We start from the raw sequence: 22,953 nt of genomic DNA, 5'->3' as shown, positions 1-22,953 counted from the left end.
AGCATGAACAATGCAATGACCCTCATGGTCAAGCGCACTGCCTCCTCCATGGAGAGGCTGTTCCAGGAGAACAATCAGGGCTTCCTGATGATGCACTCGGTCCTGCAAGCCCTCATAGCAGCAATGACCTCAGGTGGTCAGTTTCAGTGTGGGAGATGGATTGGACACCCAGTAATCCCAGCTAGGTGCCCGGCCATCAGTGGTGAGCAGGGAGGTCCAAAACTACTTCATGTTGCTGCGTGAGTTGCTTGTCATCTCTGCGGTCTTCTCTCAGGGCGCTCCGGATGACTGCAGCAGCTCCTCCACTCCTCTGCCAGTGACCGTGGTATCCAATGAGACTGCAGTGACTGAGGAGAAGCCAGCCATGCCATTGGCCGCTCCCTCCCAGGCAGGGCCAGCACAGACTCCACGGGCCAGAGGATGCCCGCCGAGGTCATCAAGGCCAACAGGGCAGCAGAAGTGAGCAGGCTGTCTCCAATGCCGGTGCCAGCGAGGGGGGAGCACCTAGACAGAGCACCCGCAAACGTAAATAAAAAGCACCTTAGGCACAACACGGGCTTATCACTAGTGGTTTTCTTTTACCCCACTTTTAAGTTACTGTTAAGTTGGTGTGATGTTCAACACATTTTAATTTTCATTGATTTCTGTATGCCAAGCTGCAAATCATTAAATGTGTTGGTTCTCAACAAGCCTCTGGGTGCTTCTTTAGTTCTGCAGGTGAAGGGGAACCCATGATGTTGTGAGTGACTTGCTTGTCATTGAGCTTTATTGAAATGGCACATAGTTGATGTTGCTGACCAAGTAAATGTTGCTGTCAGGTATCAAGTATGGAGCCTGCAGCCCTTGCATGTATTGGTGATCCATCTTTGGTGGGATAGCTGAAGGAGCATTGGGTCCAAGTCTTCCAGGTGTCCTGCCTCCCTGGAGGTTACCCAGGTTGGCGTCTATCCCCTCAGCATTCTCCTGAGTGTGCTCATTCCCTGACTCACTCCTCGACTCATCGTCTGCTGCCAGAGCAGCAGTGTCAACATCTTCTTCCTCCACTGTGTACCCCCTTTCCAGTGCTAGCATGTAGAGAGCACAGCATGCAACCGCTATCAGTGACAAATGATCTGGGGGCTATTGCAGCGCGCCCCCTGAATCGCATCTTGAGAAGACCGATGGCTCTCTCCACCACAGCCCTTGTGGAGATGTGGCTCTTATTGTACCGCTGCTCAGCCTCTGTTCTTGGATGGCGGAGAGGCGACATGAGCCACCTTCTGAGGGGATAGCCCTTGTCACCCAGCAGCCATCCATCAAGCCGAGCTGGAGCACTGAAGAGCCCTGGCATCTGGGAGTGTCTGAGGATGTAGGCATCGTGGGAGCTGCCTGGGTACCTTGCACAGACTTGCAGAATCAGCATCCTATGGTCACACACTATCTGCACATGCATGGAGTGGAATCCCTTCCTTTTGACAAAGGCTCCCAACTCACCCGCTGGCGTCTTGATAGCCACGTGTGCAGTCAATTGCACCTTGGACACGGGGGAACCTAGAAATCACAGCAAAGCCTCTGGCTCGCTCTGCCTTGTAGGCCTCATCCATGTGGTGGTGAATGAAAGTCAATGCATGCCTAAACAGAGCTTCTGTCACCAGCTTGACACAACTGTGGACAGCTGATTGGGAGACTCCACAAAAGTCAGGCACTGACCACGGAAAAATCCAAAGGCATAACAGCTGAGGGCAACCGTGACCTTCAGCGCCACTGGCACGGGGTGTCCACCAGCGCCACTGGCACGGGGTGCCCACCCACACAGTCGGAGCTGATCTCAGCCCATCATCCGACAGATGGAGGTCGCTGTCTCCCTTGAGAGACGGAGCCTCCTATGGCACTGCTCCTCAGCCATATTGATATTGCTGCATCGCTTCCTGTAAACCCGGGCAGCAGGATAGTGGCATCTTCTGCTGCCCCTTCCAACTTGGACTACCTGTTGGCCCTACACCCCTTGTACCTGCGCCTGTCCTCCCACAGGCGGCCCCCCCTGGAGACTGAATATGGACTCCTGGCCTCCTCCCCCTTCTGGCCCTCTCTTCCTCCTCAGAGGAGGTGCCTCCATTGGAGAGCAGAATCCCCATTCCCAGGGCAAGGTAAGGCTGTCTGATATCTGCAAGGCCCCAAGTGTTATGATTCCTCCAGAGTCCTGAACTGAAGCCTGTTATTTCTGTCAAAGTAGCTCTGAAGCGAAATGAAGTTGTCCTGTTCACACAAGCAAGTAGCAGTAAGTAATAAACTAAAGTTCTGACAACTCACATTAGCGAACCCACTCACCCATTATCCCGCCCATGGATGAGGTTTTTAAAAATGTGGCCTACACGCCTGCCCATTGCGCCCATGTGATGCATTGAAAATCGCACAGGCTGTGAAAAATCGTATTCAACTGCTGCCTCAAGGAGCTTAACTGGTCAATTAATTAATGGCGCACCAGCCTTCCAAAATATCGCAATGGCGTGCAGTGACGTCGGGACACAGGCCCAAGGTCATCACGCATCAATTTACACGTCGGCGTGTCAGGCCCGGCCCCGCATACTGACTGAAAAATTCTGCCCCCAATCTTAACACCATAAGGGTAACTCCTGATAAGAAGGTTTCACTAAGTCACAAAGCTTATTACGGTAAAACATTGATAAATTGGTTTTGCAAGCTACCAAATAAAATGGTTTTATGCTGATAGACCTAAACCACTGCCATCTGAATTTTCTGACAAAACTGACCAAGTTCAAATTGACTTATATCTAACTCATTAATTTTGAAACACAGTTCCTGACCTAAGTTCAGGAAACCAGGGTATAGAAGCAATTTGGGTACAGATGAGGAATGATAAAGGTAAGAAGTCACTTGTGGAAGTGGGGTACAGAACCCCTAACTGTAATTCACATAGTAGGATAGGATATCAAAGAAGAAATAATGGGAGCTTGTCAGAAAGGTACAGCAATTATCATGAGGGATTTTAATCTACATATAGACTGGAATAATCAGATGGGCAAAGGTAGCATAGATGATGAATTCATAGAATGTTTTCAGGATAATTTCTTAGATCAGCACATTCTGGAGCTAACCAAGGAGCAGGCTATACCAGACCTGGTATTGTGCAATGAGATAGGATAAATTATTGACCTCATAGTGAAGACACCCCTAGGTAGCGGCAATCATTAAATGATTGAATTTTATATTCAGTTTGAGGGAGAGTTGAGTGGGTCCAAGACTAGTGTTTTAATCTTAAATAAGGGCAATTATGAAGGCATGAAAGCAGAGCTAACGAAAATGAACTGGCAATTTAGGTTAATGGATAGATCAATAGAGATGCAGTGGTAGACGTTGAAGGGGATATTTCAGAATACACAGAATACACTCCATCGAAAAAGAAAAATTCCAAGAGAAGGATTCTCCCTCCATGGTTAACTAAAAAAGTTAAAGATAGTATCAAACATAAAGAAAAAGCATATAATTGCACAAAGATGGGTGGCAGGTCAGAAGATTGGACAGAATATAAAAAGCAGCAAAGAATGACTAAAGATTGATAAGGAGGGAAAAATTAGAGTATGAGAGAAAGCTAGCTAGAAAGAGAAAGGCAGATAGTAAGAGCTTCTATAGATATTTTAAAAAGAGAACTGTTAACAAAGTGAACATTGGTCTGATAGAAAGTGAGCCTGGGGAGTTAATAATGGAATATAAGGAGATGGCTAGATGAATTGAACAGTTATCTTGCATCAGTCTTCACACTAGAGGATACAAGTAACATCCCAGAAATGACTGCAAGTCAGGAATTTGAAGGGACGGAGGAACTCTAGAAAATTACAATCACCAGGGAAGTGGTACTTAGCAAATTGTTGAAACTGGATTGACAAGTTCCCAGATCCTGATGGATTTCATTCTATGTACTTAAAAGAAGTGGCTAGTGTTATGAGACAGCTATTTGTAAAGCGGAGTTATTTAAAAATCCCAAAGGGAAACTTTAAACAACTGTCATAACCTATATTTTTCAGTGGTGTGTTTGAGATGCAAATCTAAATTCAGGAATCAGGCCGCCAGTTCGAGAGGTTTTATATTGAACTAAGTGAAACATTTTATTCATTTACACAAGTTAAATATATACACATGGCTACAAATTATTACTATCATAACTTTTAACAAATTCCCAAACTAATCTCCATTAAGGCAACAGCAACCCATAGATTTAACCAAACACCAGGCAAAGCATTTTCACCTTATGAACTCAAAATGAGGTTCTTTTCACTTTGCTTCTTGTGGAGACAGTTAGGGGCTTACAGCTGCTTTGATCTTACATTGCCTCTGCCCTGCACACATGAAAACTGCTATTGGTTATATCCAGCACATCTCATTGGATATAAATTCTCATTGTATCACCAGCCTCTTTGAACTCTACCTCTTCTAACAATAAAGTACCAATTTTATTTGTAATATAAACATTGCTTGGTCTCTGGTACTCTGCTAGCTAGGTGCCAGATTTCACCCCACTTCTTGAATGTTCTTGAATATCTATTCAACAAAATGCAAATGCACCTCTACTTCTCTGCTTACATCTCAAAACTAGCACACATCAAAGCACCCAGACAAGCTGGCTTTAATCCATTTAAGACATACACACAAACTAAACCTGTTTTAAAATAAAAATATTTTCCAACAGTATTATATGCATTAATAGCTTCATGGCACTAAAGAGATAGTTGATGCCTTGGTTTTAATTTTCCAAAATTCACTACATTCAGGGAAGGTTCCATTAGATTGGAAAATAGCTAAAGTAACTCCTTTATTCAAAAAGTGGGGGGAGAGAGAAAGCAGGATACTACAGGTTAGTTAGCTTAATATCTATCATAGGGAAAATGTTAGAAGCTGTTACCAAATATGTTATAACAGGGCACTTGGATAAATTCAAAGTAATCAGGCAGGTCAACATGGTTTTGTGAAAGGAAAATCATGTTTAACCAATTTATTGGAGTTCTTTGAAGTAGTAACAGGTGCTGTGAATAAAGGGGATTCGGTGGATGCACTGTACTTAAACTTTCAGAAGGCATTTGATTAGATGCCTCATCAAATTCTTTGTGGAAAATAAAAGCTTATGGTATAGAGGGTAACATATTGGCATGGATAGAAGATTGGCTGGCTAACAGGAAACTGATACAAGGCATAAATGGGTAATTTTCTGGTTAGCAGGATGTGATGAGTGATGTGCCACAGGGATCAGTCCTGGGGCCTCAACTCTTTACAATTTACATAAATGACTTGGATAAAGGGACCAATGGTATGGTTGAAAACTCGCTGATGACACAAAGTTAGGAGGGAAGTAAATTGTGAAGAGGACATAAGTCGGCTATAAAAGGATATAGATAGGTTAAGTGAGTGGGCAAAGAACTCAAATGGAGTATAATGTGAGAAAATGTGTGGTTGTCCATTTTGGCAAGACAAATAAAACAAAAGCATATTATCTAAATGGTGAGGGATTACAGAGCACTGAGATGCAGGGGGATCTGGGTGTCCTCATGCATGAATTGCAAAATGTTAGTATGCAGGTGCAGCAATTAATTAGCAAAGTTAATAGAATGTTATTGTTTAATGCGAAGGGAATTGAATACAAGAGTAGGGAGGTTATGCTTCAGTTATACAGGACTTTGGTGAGACCACATCTGGACTATTTTGTATAGGTCTCCTTATTTAAGGAAATATGTAAATACATTGGGAGCAGTTCAAAGAAGGTTTACTAGGTTAATATCTGGATTGGGCAGGTTGCCTTATGAGGAAAGGCTGGACATGTTAGGCTTGTATCCACTGGAGCTTAGAAGAGTAACAGGCGACTTGATTGAAACATATAAGATTCTGAGGGTACTTGACAGGGTGAATATGGAAAGGATGTTTCCTCTTGTGGGAGAATCTAGAACTAAGGGCCACTGTTAAAAATAAGGGCTCACCCATTTAAGACAGATGAAGAAAAATTATTTTCTCTTAGAGGGTTGTGAGACTTTGGGATTCTCTTCCTCAAAAGGTGGTTGAGGCAGAGTCTTTGAATATCTTTAAGGCAGAAATATATATATTCTTGATAATCAAGGAGGTGAAATGTTATTATGGGTAGGCAGGAATATGAAGTTGAGATTAAAATTAGATCAGCCATGAATGGCCAAACAGTCTCAAGGGGCCAAACGGCCTACACCTACTCGTAATTCGCATGCTCATATGTAGTTAGATGAATCAATGAAAATTAAATATCACAAGTGCTTGTTACTTTACTGGCTCACTTAGAAACCAAAGGAGGATGAACCTTATCGGGAAATCAGCAGTTGTACATTATTTGGAATTAAAGGACAACAGATTGACTTAAAATTGGTATACAACTGCCATATATAAGAAATTAGTTACAGAATCTGAAAAACAGCATAAATATTGGAAGCATACTTTGGGTTTTAGATTTGTTAAACTCAGTCCAGATATGTCCTGCCACAAAAAAACAGGACAAAGCCAATCTGGCCAATTACCAGCCCAACAGTCTATACTCGATCATTACCAAAGTGATGGAAGGTGTCATCAACAGAGACATCAAGGTACAGGTAAAGCAAGATGATGATAATTCTCCCCTTAACAGGTCAGAGGAATCTCCCTAACTCTGTGGTCTTCTACTGACTCAGGGATTGAAGGTAAATGTTACTTGAATAATTAATGGATGTCCAACTTAAATATTTTACTACTTGGATATAAAAATTGGATTCTCTATTAGGAATAAATTGCATTTTCTATCTTTTCCTAGAATCATTAATGCTGTGATTGACTGTCTCACCAACTTTGAAATGCATGCTCATTTCTTTAATAAACTTATATATAATTTACATTGTCTCACATAATCTTCTGTATCGCTCACTCATGAACCTCAGCTTTGGACACTCTTTGGTGGAGATGTATATTACTGAGGAGAGATCCTTGTTCCCTTACAATATTCAGGATATTATAATCTGGCTGAAACTTGTTTAAAAGGCTATCTTGAGGAAAGTAATATTCTCAGCTTGCTTCTTTCTTTTGAGGAGAGTTATACCAGACTTTCAGATCCATTCAGTGTCTTTAGGATTTGGTATTCTTAACCTTAAATTGAGAGTGAATGTCTGAGAAGTACACTTGATCCAGGATGGTCCCAAAAAGGGGATAGAATCGTAATGCACCCTAAGTGTTCAGTACTATTGCCAAGAAATGTGTGAAAACACAAATACAGCAGCTGAGAATCCTTTAAATAATGGCCTTAGTGAAAGGAATCATGCGATGATCGATAGAGTGCTGCATAAAATTTTTGCTGATCAACCAGACTGAAAATTGACAACAGCCCAGGCATTTTGTCTAGATGTTTGGAGTATATAGTCCTTATCAACTAGTCTACGGGCAAAATCACAAATTATCTCTGTACTTTCTGATAATCCTCATGCTCTAGAAGGTCATACAATTAATTTTGTTTTATCTGACCATTGAAATGATTTACATGCAAGGAGACAAGCTTTTATCAAGGCTGAGGTATCACAGAACACTGCAAGCACTGAGGCATCACATTAGGCCATCTGAGATAGTTTAATTCAGAAGATTTGTTATATTATAAAAAGAGGATCGCAGGGAATGGAGAAGCTCATAAGGAATGTAAAGTAATAGGTCATGATGGTAAGACAATACCTATCGAATATGGCAATTAAGCTATTAGAGTTAATTCCTCACAATTAACTAGAAGTAATTGTAAAATCTTGAGATTCTGATGAAAGGAAACAAGGCGCCCTGTACCTCAAATGCAAATGTGTTTTGTGATCAGAGGTTAGTATCCAGGGGTTTTGAAAAGCGACTGGGTGATGCAGATGTTAGAACGGACTCTCTTACTGCTGAAAAAGTGATCTTAAAAATATGTTTTGCTTTTTAGGCCACATATTCATGAGGGTGTAGGTCAATTGATATAAAAGCTCCATTTCTGCAGGTTAATACTTTGAGAGGATTGTTTTTGAATCCACCTAAAAATGTAACAGAGGCAGAAAGAAAATTATGGGAATTAAACAAATGCATCTATGAATGATGTTGCCACGGTGTGGTATTTTACAGAGGGATCTGTTTTGTTGAAAATAGGTTGCGTTCAAATAAAAACAGATCCTGCAATATTTCATTAGTATCATAGAGGAAAACATCCAGGCATCTTGAATGATGCATATTGATGATTTCTTATTTAGTGGCCCTTGGAATTTGAGAAACGTGTTTATTATTAGGAGTACAATTTAAAATTAGGATTCAGGGTTGTGGAGATTTTAAATATTGCTACGATCCCAGTTGGGACTGATAACTTTTAAAAAGATTAATTTCCCAACAACTGATGGAAAGAGCCGATGAACAAGGTTTCATGTTTACTTAACAAACTAATATCGACATAGATCAAACATTAATTAACAGGCAACAAATACATCAAAGAAAAGGTCCTTTTGCATTAACTAACTAATGCATTTAAAATATACCTAATAAAACCATTTTACTGTATGTTATGCTCCTGGTAGATATGTAGCATTAAAGGAACAGTACCAAAGTCATTCCCCATTCTCCAATCGAGATTCAGTTCTCCCTGCCATCCCAGGTCAAAACTTCCATTGTCCTTTGACAATCGTTCCATTCCACCTGAGTTTTCCCAAATACAATTATTACCATCAAGGCAGACCTTGATGACTCTCATAAAGGCATGTCACATTTTACTGTTCACTTGCTGCTGGAAGTTTGAAGAGGATTTCTGAAACACATCAAGTGACTTACTCAGATAGCTTGTCAAGATTTCACCGACATTTAATCACCATTTCTTCCAGAAATTCTTTGAAGACTTCACCTAAAGAGAGTGTGTGCTGTAGTACTCCATCTGATTAGACATCTTATAGGACTCTTTGTTCTTTAAATCTTCAAGAGACACACCTGTCCTGGTCCCTTGCTTTTGCACAGGAACTAGCCTTTCAAAAGCATACTGCTTGGTCATTAACACACAGCAGTTTTCCCTGCTTTTCCACAGCAGTAGCTTCTTTGTTCCTGTGTCACAAACAGCAGTTGTCCTTTTTCTGCGAGAAACTGTGAAAGTGTTAAAACAGTCACTCCACCTATTTGAGTTTCTCTCCCCAGGGCAACTGGATCACATGGGCATTTCACTAAACTAAGATGTTTATCAGGAATTCGCACTAACCCACCTCTCTTTTCAGAACATTCTATCCAACCTCAAGTTAAAGGGGACATTTTGAAACATAATCATTTTGTAAAGTTAACATTTCGTAACAATATGTTGATTTAGATATTAAACAAAGTAGGTCTGGAATAACCTTAAATCAAGAATCCTATTTAGAGAGTGTTTACTCTCATCCCAGTTAATCATACTAGGTCATCACTGAAGACTGATTCTATATTTAAACAGACAGAGAAATTGTGAAGTTTGATTGGTTAATTGAACTATTTGCACACTCAGACTAGGCTAGATGCTAGTTTTGTCGTGTTGGAATTAAGTATTACAATGAATCACCCCAAAGTAGAAGATATTTTAAGGGCAAATTAAACATGATGAAAATTAAATCTGGAAAATATACAAACGATTAAGTAGGATGGGGGTGGTGGTGGGGTGGAATGAGTCCACCTTGCCTATCTCCTGCAGCAGCTGGTACTGCTCTGCCTTGTCTCATCATCTTCTCCCATTCATCTTTCAGACCAAGGGAGAGCCCTAGCAAGGTGCCCATATTCAAGCAATCCCTTTCTCCTAGTAACTCCTATAAGATGTCCGATAAGATAGACTACGACACCACACAGTCTCTTTAGGTGAAGTCTTCAGAGAATTTCTGGAAAAAATGGTGAATAAATGTCAGTGAAATCTTGACAAGCTATCCAAGAAAGTCACTTGATGGGTTTCAGAAATCCTCTTCAAACTTTGTCAAAGTGAACAGTGAAAGGTGACATGCCTTAATGTGAGTTTTTGTAGTCTTTTATTTATAAATCTATAATCTGAAGCAAGGGATCAGCCTTATGGATTTCCATTGCTTATGTTAGTGATCAGGCCTGCACACATACTTACGATATGGTCTGGCCAGAACATTATACAGTGTGAACACAACTTCCACAAAGTTTCTGGAAGGTCTAAGTATAATACTTTCAATCTTCTTAACGTTAAGCAGGAGGAAATTATGATTAGACAGCACATTGTCAGTTGAGGATCAAGGAGAAGTGATGGAGAGCTACAGCTGGACATCACTGGCATACATGTGGAAGCTGATTTCCTGCTGTTGCTAATGTCAAATGAGGAGCAGCACTTAGATGGAGAGGCAGGGAGTAAGGATAGATCTTTGGGCAACTCCAGAGCTGAAGGTGTAGGATGGGAAGAGAAGCCATTGTTAAAGATGCACTGGCCACAGGAGTGGAGGAAGCAGTGGGGACAGCTTCATGAATTTGCCTTGGTCTAGGAAGTGAAGAAGTTCACAAGATTCTCCAATTGGGCATTTTAGATGAGAATACAGTGTGTTGGGGAGAGGAGTTTAAGCTAGGCAGTAGAAAAAAGGATGATCCTGGAACAATAGGTAGTTTTGGAAGTGAAGCATAGCAATAATTAATCTGGTGAAACCTGTCTGGTGATTAATAGTTAGACAAGTTGCACTTTAGATGTACTTAAATTTGCACCTCCATACCAGGAGAAATACAAGGGTTGGGGGAAAAAAGAAATGGCTTGTTCAAGACCCTGGAACTGACTCCCTACCAGCACTGTGAGTGTACCTATACCACACAGACTTCATGTAATTATGAATGTAAGACATTGGGAAAGATTTTTTCCATGTGTGGATGGTAAATGTAATGGACTTACAGAAGGTAAATAGGGAGATCTGGGTGGTAAGCAGAATGAGGACATAATCAGGAACAGCTTTCTTGGCATGAAGATCCAAAGTGTAGAGGCCATGGGAATGGCAGCATCAAAACGGTTGCAATGGGTAAATGAGTTTGTATGAAGGCTGAAATTGAGAGTAGTCAATTTAGAAAGGGGTACAGAACAGAGAAGGGAGGAAGTTAGCATGAGGTTTGAAGGGGGTGATGGTAAATGCTGAGGATTTTATTTGAAGGACATGAAGAAGGTAAGGTATATGTAAGAGTGAGGTATATGAAAGAGAGGCTAAGATGCAACTGGAGGATGGGGGCAGGTATCAAGGTGGCTTGAACAGAACAGGTGGTGTGAAGAGTAGTCAAGTGGGGAGGAAAATATAAGGGGAAAGGAGTCACATGTCTGTAGTGCCAGGATACATTAAGTAACTAATCTGGTATTTTCCAAGTTGCCTCCCCAGATTCAATTGTGCTTCATTGTCTTGTATCAATTCCAATGTTGAAAATTTTGCATTGAGTTTCTGAACCTCTACTGCTAGTAGAAATTAGAAACATTAGGGGTCCCAAAAACTGGTCTCTGGGAGTATCACACACAATTTACGTCTTCAAATGAAACCTGTTTCTTCCTGTCTTTCAACAAATTTCTTATTCATTTCTAGGATATATTCACAACCCCATCACTTTGAACTTAACTAATCACTTTTTACATGAAACATTGTCAAATGCTTTTTGAAAATTAGGGTACAACTTATTCTAGGACTTTTTCACAGTCCACTTGACAGAAAATTTTAAAGCTAATTTCATTTCCTTACAGCCACACTTTGCTGACTAAGCTGGTCACTGACACAAAATTATGATCCGAATCCTCCAAGATCCAGAGTGGCACAATCTGAACTTAAGTTTGTGATGTGCATCTGGACACTGTGGAAGTCTTAGTGCATGCACAGGCACTGTAATTGCTTGGTTTAAACTTCCAGTGAGGTGACTTGCACTGCCCCGGCTACTACGCAAATGTCTTTTATACTGATTTGTATCACAGCCTTGAGTGAGATACACACTGCTAACCCAGCTACTTACCCTAGGAACATTACACAATTTAATCTCTGGTGTAACTCCATGATTAATAGCGTAACTCAAACTTCCACCATCCAATCATAGTCCCCATACTTCCAACTATCCCGCTGACCCGAACAGACTACACCCCGCCAACCTGACCCAACTACCCCCAAAACGACCCAACCCAACTACCCTCGACCCGACTACATTCCTGACTAAACCTGACTATCCCCTTCGACCTAAGCTGTCTACCGCCGGTGACCTAACTACCTACACTCTCCTCCCACCTCCAGCCGACCCGATCACCCATCAGACCCAACCCAACAACTCCCTGACCTGATCCGGCTACCCCCTGATCCAAATACCCAACATGACCCAACCAACCCAAAGACCCAATTACCCCGCAACTCAACTAACCCCCACAACAACCTGACCCAACTACACCTGCCCATCATGACTATCCACTCCCATTCCACCACCCACCAACTCATCCAAACACTCACTCACTAACCCACTCACTCACTCCCCACTGAAAAATTGGAGACCTTCAAATCTAACTGAATATGGCAGCTAATGTAATAAAAATGGGGTGTCCTCTGCAATGCTCCTCTTCGCCCACCCCTCCTGCACTAATTGGTCTTCCATTTGAAAGGCTGCACTGATCTGTCACTGCTGCAGCCAGGATTGGAAGTCCCAGCTGGAAGAGCACAAAAAGGGGTGCAGAGATTGTCACGAGCAGCAGCAATGCATTCATCATCGCCACTGACCGGATGATCTGGGCATATATTTCAAAAAGTAGATTCAGTGACATTAATTGCACAGCCAATTTCTCCACTTTGTTTTAAAAAAAACCATGGCCAGGATTTTCCCGTCGGCGAGCCGCAGTGTTGGCGGCGGGAGGGGTGGGCGGGGAGGCACTCGCCGATGCATAAAGTGACACTCCCAATGTCACCGCGCCCCATTTAAATTTTCAGGTAGGTGGGGGCTCATAAAATCAGCTGTGCGCCCGCCGACCTGTCAATGGCCAATTGAAGCCATTGACAGGGTCATTTAAGTAATTAATGGACCTGCCCGTCCAACCTTAAGGTTGGTGGGCAGGCCAGGAGCTCTGGCAGGCATTAGAAAACGCATGAAATCTCATCCACAGGCATAATGATGTTTCATGTAGGTTTATAAAAATTGAATTAAAGTGGTTTTAAAAGTTATGACATGTCCCAACACATGTGACAGTGTCACACAAGGGGACACACCAGGAAATTTTATTTTTCTATTTTTAATATTTTTCAACATGCAGCCAATCTCCATGAGGCAGCACTTAGCCTCGGGGAGATGAGTGGGCTCTTTCATGCCTTAATTGCATGTAAAATAGCAGCGCACCCCCAACTGGGGGTGCCGATCGGAGGCGCGCCTCTGCACGCCCGCTCTTCAACTTCCACCCCCGACGAAGGAAAATTCTGCCCCATATTACAGTCTCTGAATGAAAGAAAAACCTTTTACTACTGAGGCTCTGGGAACTTCTGCCTGACTGGAACTGTCTAATCAAAGAATACTTCTAATTTGTTTACTTGGTTCAATTTTAACAAGACCTTTAAATTAATTTAGTACTTCACATATTTTGCTTTCCATTACTCAGCTACTAAAGACCAAGAGTCAAGAACAGTTCCAATAATATGTGCCCAGCTCACTCTGCAGTTTATTTACTGGATCTTTTGACACATCTAACAGAAAGTTTATATGGAGGACTGAGATACAGCTTAGGACTGAGAGGAGGAATGACAATTTGCTATCCTGTTAGTGCTTACTCTGTCAGGTCATAAAATGATCAGTAAAATAAATAGCTGGATAGTGAGCAAGACTTGTACTGAAGACAAGGCGGGCAGAACTAACAGCTTTCAATGACATTAGCATCAAAGTTCAATGTTACTAACAAACCTATGTAACATTAACAGTCTTGAAGAAAAAGGCCACATTATCAACATCTTTTTATTATTCATTCTTGGGAAGTGATTGGAACTGGTAAGGCCAGTATTTATTGCCCATTCTTAATGGCCCTTAAGAAGGTGGTGATGAGCAACCTTCTAGAACTCCTGCAGTCCACGTGATGTACGTATACCCACAATACTGTTAAGGAGTGAGTTTCAGCATTTTGATCCAGCAACAATGAAGGAACAGTGACATGGTTCCAAGTCAGGATGCTGAGTGACTTGGAGTGGAACTTGCAGGCAGTGATGCTCTAATGCATCCACTGCCTTTGTCCTAGAGGTTGGAGAGAGGTCGCAGATTTGGAAGGTACTGTTGAAGGACCCTTAGTGAGTTGCTTGTTCACTCTGCAACAAAGGGCCCTACAACGTTATTAAAATAAACATGTACTCCTTAAACAAACTTGCATTTTCAAGAAAGAGGAGACAATTGGAATCCTGTACGTTAAGATACTGCTTATCACATGTTCCACTCTTCTACCATTAACTCCATGGCTGGATAAAGTAGCAATTCTTGGAAAAGGATAGTAGTGACAGAATTTGAACTTCTATGGGAACACTTAAAACATTTTCAAACTGACCAGTTTTTAAAATCATTAGATTATAACAAAATGGGGGAGAAATTCATTTCCACAAGCAACGCTATGCAGCAGACTTATAGCACTTCCCCAAGAGCAGCTCCCTCAGCGTTCTTCAGTGGTATCATTATAGATGTTAGCTTGAAGCGGCGCTACACAAATGAATTTCTCCCCCATTATTTCCACAGTTAGATGAGCTTACCACTGGTATGCCTGCTGGAGAATAGGCGTTGAAGGGTGGTACCAGGTCCTCTATATTTTCATATCCAGGAGGTAGTTTTTCAAAGAAAGATGTATTGAAGATCTAAACATAAACATTTGGTTAATTTTATATTTGTATTATTAGTTAACTCCCATTGTTTAGTTATTGCACAAAGATAAATTTAAAATTGTTCTCTGTCGCTTTGCATCTTTTTCATTTTCTATCTAGATCCTGTTTCTCTCACACCCAAAAATCATGACACTTGTAGCAGGGCAGATGGAGAGAGCAGTTAATAAAGAACGTAACATACTGGGTTTGTCAATAGAGACATGGAGTACAAGAGCAGGGAGGTTATGTTGAATCTATATAAGACACTCATTAGGCCTCAGCTGGAGTATTGTGTATAGTTCTGGGTGCCATTTTATAGAATGGATGTGAACAAATTGGAGAGCGTGCAGAAGAGGTTTACAACAATGCTCCCAGGGATGAGAAACTTCAGCTATGAAGATAGATTGTGACTGTTCTCCTTGGAGAGAAGAAGGCTAAGGGGAGATTTGATGTTCAAAATCATGGGGCAGAATATTGCGCTCATTGGGTGGGTGCGCACCCTACCTGAACAAGCAGAAAATGACGCACGATGACGTAGGGCGAGCGAACCGACGTCATCACACAATTGTGCGATATTTCGGTCAGCAGGCACGCGTGTGAGTCAGCAGCACACCTGCTGACAACAATTAACAGGCATATTAAGGTCATTAAAGTTATAATTAAATGAAACTTTTTGCTGCCCGTCCAACCTTATGGTTGGTGGGCAGACGAAAAGGCCAAACGGCCTTTGGGTTTTTTAGGAAATCTCATCCACGGGCGGGATGAGGTTTCCAACAGCAAATAAAAATTAAATAAAAACTTTTAAAGTTCATTCATAACATGTCCTTGCTCATGTGAAAGACTCACATGAGGGGTCTAACATTGCTTAAGTTTTTAATTTTTGAGTTTATAATTCCTTCAGCTCCCAGAGATGGCTCTGTAACTCAGGGAGCTCTCATTGCATGCACCTGCATGGATGCGCAAACTTCCGCACTCGCCCTTCCCCCGCCCCCATGCTGGCTGATTGTTAGTTGGCCCGCCAGCGTGAAATCGATGTCAGGGCCCAATCACGGGTGGCAGTTAACTTCGTGACCACTCCCAGGCCTGCCCGCAGCGCTCGCCCGACCAGGTGAAAATCCTGGCCATCAGGGGCCTGGACAGAGTAGGTAGGATCAAGAGCGAGAGGGCACAGATTTAAAGTGATTTGCAAAAGAAGCAAATGTAACACGAGAAAAAAGTTTTTCATACAATGAGTGGTTCGGGTCTGGAATGCATTGCCTGGAAGTGTGGTGGAGGCAGGTTTAATTGAGGGATTAAGGAGGGATTAGATGATTATTTGAATAGAAACAATGTGCGGGGTACAGGGAAAATGGAAGGCAATTGCTCTAGGTCATAGTGCTCATTTGGAGAGCCGGTGCAGGCATGATAGGCTGAATGATCTCCTGTGCTGTTAAAATTCTGTAATTGTGTATCTGGCAGGTGGGGGTGAATTATATCCACGCTTCATCCACCACCACTCCCCCTCCCCCCTCCCAACCCCCACCAATACCACTCTCCAACAATGCACAGGTTGAGGTTTTCAAACATTTTAAATACCAAGTCTGACCCCAACCCGCCTCCCAGCACCCATTTCTGGGTTTAACAGAGGTACCTAAGGTACAGGCAGCCAACCTGTTCCCAATAGGCGGGTTATCCATTTAAAGATTATAATGAGGCTGAGAGCCTCACAGTCAACCTCCCGATTTTCTGGGCAATGGGAAACTCAGCAGCTCATGGGAGACACAGATAGCTTGGGAAAAGGAAAGTGCCTTTCCCGCGCTGCTTGTAGCCAGGGGAAACAGGCCTGCTTCTCCACAGCCTACCCAGCTACCTGCTTCCCTGGGATCAGATGCCTCTACCCCAAACAGAACACCCCTATCCTGCCCCAACTAAAGACACCCTCTCAAATCAGGAATCAGAGTCTCCTGGGGTCAGGGATTGGGCCTTCTCCCTTGTCACTAGTAGGTAAATGTTCCTTACCTGTGGCTGCGGCCTGCTCTGTACTGTGCCCCACCTGACTATGAGCCAAGTCTGCCAATCAGGCTGACTTCTGGGCAGAGACCCAGTCAAAAAAACTACGCATGTTCTGGAGTCAAAAAACCCAAAGTATCCAGGAGCAAAATCACTTTTTACAAGTTATGAGCTAGAAAGAATGTTTTTTTTTAAAATGACTACATCTCATGTGTTCTTTTGGGATTGACAATTGGAGTATGAATGATTTTTGGTAATTACATAATCACATAGAACTGTTATTCCCTTTTGAAAGTTACCATTGAGTCTGCTTCCACCAGCCTTTCAGACACTGCATTCCAGATCACAAAATGTTGCTAAAAAAAATTAATGTCATTCCCCACCACCCCCCACCCCACCCTGACCTAGTTCTTCTATTAATTGTCTTAAACAATTTTATTTACAAAGCCTTTTCTGGATTCGTAGCACTGTATTATTTATTTTAGCAGACTGCATTACTTAAGAAAATGTGCCTCTATTTCTGTACCTTTTTAATTTATGTGTGTAAATGTTCATTTTTTTATGATTCATAAATTTCACATTGTGATCATATGACTTACCTAAATTGCACTTCAGGTTTGAAGAAAACTTACCATCGGCCTGCAAACTTGATCTTCAAATTACATCAGACACGGACATACAAACATTTATTTTTCCCTTTAAGTTGTAACAGTGTACTATTCTCTTCAACTGTAACTTTCTTGAGTGTATTCGTGTATGTGGTTGTGTGAATAGATGCCATAGCATTTGATTTCAGGGTGAGTGCTGAAAAAACTATCTGTATTAAACCCGCACAAAACTTGCTGCCGGTTATTCAAATCATCCACGCTCTCAGGAGTTAAAAAAAACCACACACATCTGCCTCTCAAAAGCTCACTGATTACAAGCAGTTGGAAAGGGGACAGGGATTTCAGCAGTTCTCTCTCACCCTGTCCATAACAGAAATTGGGAGCTCATCTATGATAGGGGCAGATTGGATTAAATGAGCTGTCATTAAAAGAATAAACTGGAAACAAAGGGGATAAAAAAATCAATAGCTGAAATTCTTTTTAAAAATATAGACTATGGCAGCAGGCTTCATGCATATTAACATTAGAAAGTAGAATGTCCAGTCTTAGTGTGAAATCATTCATACAACAGGGAGATTTAACTTAGCATAAGCTAAGAACTTTAACAATTAAACAGCTCAAAGCAGTAGCTAAACAGATGGAAGTTAATGTAAAGCAAAAATTGAGAACCTGAGGTGCTAAAAATGCTGGCTGATCAATTTTCCCTCACCCTTGAACTGGAACAGGAAGAAGATGTGGAACCTGAGATATACCAGATCACCTTGGTAAAAGCTTGCCTGGGAGAGCTAAGATTGGAATTCGATTTCCAAGAAAAAAAGAAGGCAGAAAGGAAAAATAGAGAAAAGAGAAAGGAATGAGAGAAAGGAAGAAAAATATTCCAGGAACGAGAGTGAGAACTCCAGATGGACAGGTTTGAGGAGGAGATGACGAATCCTGCACCTTAAGCAGAGATAATGCTAAGCATGTTGATCACTATGTGAAATGTGGATATGAGCTTATGTACAGATTGTAGAGACCGAGTTTGAGAGGTTTTAAATGAGGCTAGAAAATGGGCCTAGCTTTGCTGGAGGGAAGTATCTCGAATTTGTCCTACACCATGGAGTTCAGTTCTGGGATTAGGGTTATCCAGCTGGGAATGGAAAAGAAAGATAGCAAGCCCTCAGGAGCCAAGAATCACCTTGGACTGGTTCCTTGACAATGAAGAGTCCACTTAAGGGACAGAATGAAGTATATTTGTGAAGGAGGATGCTCGATCATTGTAAAAGTTAATGGGAAACTTTTCTGTAGTTTAGAGTATAAGTTGCCTACTGAAATAGTATTTAGTCAATGTTGCTTAGTTTGCTTGTTAAAATTTGAAATCTTGCCATGTGATCCTTTCAGTCAGTCACTGGATGTTTAAATTTCTTTTTTAAAAAGTTATCGGTCTCTACAGGTATTGTAACAACATGTATGGATGGTGCAGTGTAATGCATAAATATGGCGTGGAACTTGTTTCTTTCATAAAGTGCCCTTTAGGTCGGATGGGCAGGTCCATTAATGACTTTAATTAGTGTTTCAATGGCCTCAATAGGCTGTTGACAGGTCGGCGGGTGTGCAGCTGACTCGGTTGACCCCCCCCGCCAGCCTGAAAATGCAAATGACACAGGGTGACGTCGGGAGTTCCACCCGACGTCATCCCGCGTCATTTTACGCGTCGGTGAGTGGGGTCCGCCCCGCTCGCCGACCGGAAGATCTTGCCCTATGCTTCTGATAATAAAAACCTCTCATATCACTAGGTTTTACAAGTAGTCTTTGGGAAAAATAAACACACTGTTTCTAAACTTCACCTAGATGGGTGACACATTTCACCCCCTCCTTAGAAAACAATCTAGTCTGATTTATATAAAAATGCAAAGGTCCTTTTACACATTACATGCTAAACCTCTCCCATGTTTACATCAAAGCCTTCAGACTAGCTGCCTTTAATCCAATTAAGTCACACACACAGATGCAGATACCATTTTACAATAAGTTCCAATAACATTATGAGAATTATTATAAGTTCCTGACATCCCCTTCCTTATTAAAAGATGATCCATCATAATTTAAAAAGACAGCTTCATTTTTATTAACCCATCTTTTACCATCTCGTATACTTATCTATATACTTACACTATTACATTACCAGATTCATGCATTAACATAATAATATATACAAATCCTTTGTATCAACAGAAATCATTTTAGTTCAGTGTTCAGGTTTTAAATGTCCAATTCTCCCTTTAAGGTTCAAACTCTTGATAATGCATCTACAATCAGATTTTCTCATCTTGCTACAAGTATAATCTGTAGATTAAATGGTTGCAGTAATAAACTCCACCTGAATAGCCTTGCAGTTCTGTCTCAAAATTTGTCCAGAAACTTTAAAGAATTGTGGTCTATATAAACAATTATTTCTGATGAATTATTTGCTACATAAATCTCAAAATTCTGCAATGCTAACACCATACTCAAAGTCTCTTTTTCGACCGTTGAATATCTTCTTTGTTGTACATTCAGTTTCCATGAAAAATACCTTATCGGTTTTTCAATTCCAGTGTCATATTGTAACAGTACGATCCCAATGCCTATATCACTTGCGTCAATGGACAACTTAAATTGCTTGGTGTAATTGGGTACTGCCAAAGCTGGTGTCATAGTTAATACAGTTTTCAAATTGTCAAATGCCTTCTGACACTCCAGTTTCCATTGAAACTTCTTGTTCTTTTCTAATAGTTGTCAGTGGAGCAACCACACTACTAAAATTTGGTTCAAATTTCCGATAAAGCCCACTCATGTCCAGAAATCTCAAAACTTCTCATTTTGTTGTAGGCACAGGGAAATCCATGATAGCCTTGAATTTCACATCTCTCAGAGCCACCTTAGCATATCCAATGGTGTGGCCTAGATACGTAACTTACGCTTTTGCAAATTCACTTTTAGCCAGGTTCACCATCAAATTAGCTTCTTGTAATCAAGTAAATAATTCCTCCAGATGCTGTAAATGCTCCTCCCATGTCTAACTGAAAACTATCAGGCTGTCAATATAAACAGCACAATTACTCAGACCTGCAATTACTTTGTTTGTCAGTCTTTGAAATGTTGCAAGTGCATTTTTCATACCAAATGGCATAACTTTAAACTGATATAGTCCAACTAGCATCACAAAAGCCAAGCTCTCCTTTGCTCTCTCCGCTAACAGTGCTTGCTAATATCCTTTTAGCAAGTCAATCTTGTGATAAATTTTGATTTTCCCACTTTCTCAATATAACCATCCAACCATGGTATAGGATATGAATTCACTTTTGTCACCGCATTCACCTTTTGATAGTCCACGCAGAGTCTGTGTTCCATCTGGTTTCAGTACCAGCAGAATAGGTGAACTCCAGTTACTGCAACTAGGCTGAATGGTACCATTTTGAAGCATTAATTTGATTCCTTTTTGTGAACTTTGCCAGATTTAATCTATAAGGATGTTGCCTTAGCAAAGATGAAACTTCTACGACACAACATGTATAGCTAAAATTGTCCTCCCCATCTTATTTCCACAAATAAGTTTTCCAAATCACTTTGGCGCTTGTCTGGAAGGTAATTCAATATTACACTTAAATTTTCAAGTATACCCTCATTAACCAATTTGATTAGAGAAAAATCAATATCAGAATCCTGCATTCCTACTTCTTTCTCATTATCTACCACAACTAACACCTTTTGGTTCTCTTCCCTGTCACAGTACTTATTACGCATATTTACATTACACACCCTCTGCTTCTTTCTTCTATTTAGAGTATTTATTCACTTCACTCAGCTTCTTTGCTGTAAGGCCCACTAAACATTGTCTTTAATGGGCCATCCAGTACTGGTAACAGAACTAGCACTTTCCCCCCAACAACAAAACTACGAGCTGTAGCTTTCCTGTCTGCTTTCATTTTCATCACTTACAGTTGCAGCGATATCTTTAAATGTTCCCTAGTCAACTCACATGCTATATCCAATCTCTCTCTGAAATTTGATATATAATCCAGCTGAGTAATTTATGAATTTTGACCAATTGCTCATGAAACAATTTCAGTGGTCCCCTTTTCTCATGATGATAAACTAGTTCAAAAGGACTAAAACCAGTCGATGCATTAGGAGCGTCACTAATAGCAAATAACAAGAATGGAACTCCCCTATCCCAATCCAGTGGGTAATTTTGACTATACGCTCTCATCATATCTTTTAGGGTTTGATGCCATTTTGTAAAGTCCCATGTGACTCAGGATGATAAGCTGTTGACTTCAATTATTCCCAAACTGTTCATTAATTCCTTGAACATATGTGACATGAAATTTGAACCCTGCTCTGATTGCATGTCCTTAGGTAAACCATATCTTGTAAAAAATGTAATTAACTCTTCCACAATTTTCTTTGTTGTAATATTTCGCGAAGGTAACACTTCAGGAAACTTGGTAGACACATCCATTATTGTCAGTAAATACTGATTCCACATTTAGTCTGAGGGAGGGGTCCTACACAATCAATCATGACCCTAGCGAAAGTTTCTCCAAATGCTGGGATGGGAATTAAAGGTGCCAGCCTAATCACTGCTTGTGGTTTCCCTATCACCTGACATGTGTGAAATGTTCTACAGAGTTTGACTACATCCCTATTCAATCCAGGCAAAACAAAATGTTTTTTGTATCTTCACCTGTGTCTTTCTAATTCCTAATTGTCCTCCCATGGAATTTCATGAGCTATCCTCAGAATCACATTTCTATACCTATCGTAGTACAAACTGATGCACCTCCCTCCAGCTTTCATTTGCTGAAGCATAATAAGGCCTCCATTTTCTCATTAAAATATTACCCTTAAGGTAAAAACATTCTGGAACACATTTTGCCTCAGTTTCTGAGTAAGCTGTCTCATATAAATGTTGTATTTGTAAATCATTTTTCTGTAGCTCCATTAACCTCCTTGAGTTAAACACTTCAGCTGTATTGTCCTCTAGTCTTTCTTCCTGAACAACCTTAACAAACATGATGTCAGCTGATTGGGATTTCCACACCTTCTCCCTGCCTTTGAACTCCCTGTTCTTCTTGTTTCAACCTATGAGCCTGTGATCACGTTATTACACAACCTGGAAACAATCCAGGATGCTCTCTTTGCAACATTTCTGTTGAAGAAACTTCTACAGACTGTTCAACTACCACAGGCATCACCCCCATTTAAGATCCAGCTATATCATTACCCAAAATAAATTGAACCCCTGCAATGGGCATTTTTTCCATTACTCCAACAATCACCTCATCTGTTTTCCACTTACTCTTTAAATTTATCCTCCACAATGGAATAGGTTTAGCATCTTCATGAACCCCACTTATTATCACCTGTTCCTGCAATATTCCTTCTGAACAACAAATATCACTATCCCACAACATTAAGGATTGACTAGCCCCGTGTCTCTTAAAATTTTAACATCTTTACTTACTCCACCCTGTACTCGTGGAAAGACATTCCTTTCACATACAAAATCTCTAAACATTTCTGCACCT

General features: G+C 41.0%; 1 protein-coding gene across 1 annotated transcript in view; it reads right to left on the bottom strand.

Annotated features, from left to right (window-relative positions):
• naalad2 (N-acetylated alpha-linked acidic dipeptidase 2) overlaps nucleotides 1-22,953 on the bottom strand; it is a 485,356-nt gene that overhangs the window by 393,538 nt on the left and 68,865 nt on the right. Inside the window, exon 4 of the mRNA XM_041199157.1 lies at nucleotides 14,697-14,798. Within this exon, the coding sequence (XP_041055091.1) occupies nucleotides 14,697-14,798 (102 nt within the window). The remainder of the gene's footprint in view (nucleotides 1-14,696; nucleotides 14,799-22,953) is intronic.

The sequence above is a fragment of the Carcharodon carcharias genome, chromosome 11 (genome assembly GCF_017639515.1).
Source record: "Carcharodon carcharias isolate sCarCar2 chromosome 11, sCarCar2.pri, whole genome shotgun sequence".
Taxonomy (NCBI): domain Eukaryota; kingdom Metazoa; phylum Chordata; class Chondrichthyes; order Lamniformes; family Lamnidae; genus Carcharodon; species Carcharodon carcharias.
Note: the sequence above shows the minus strand (reverse complement) of the source record. Positions and strands in the feature narration are given on the sequence as shown.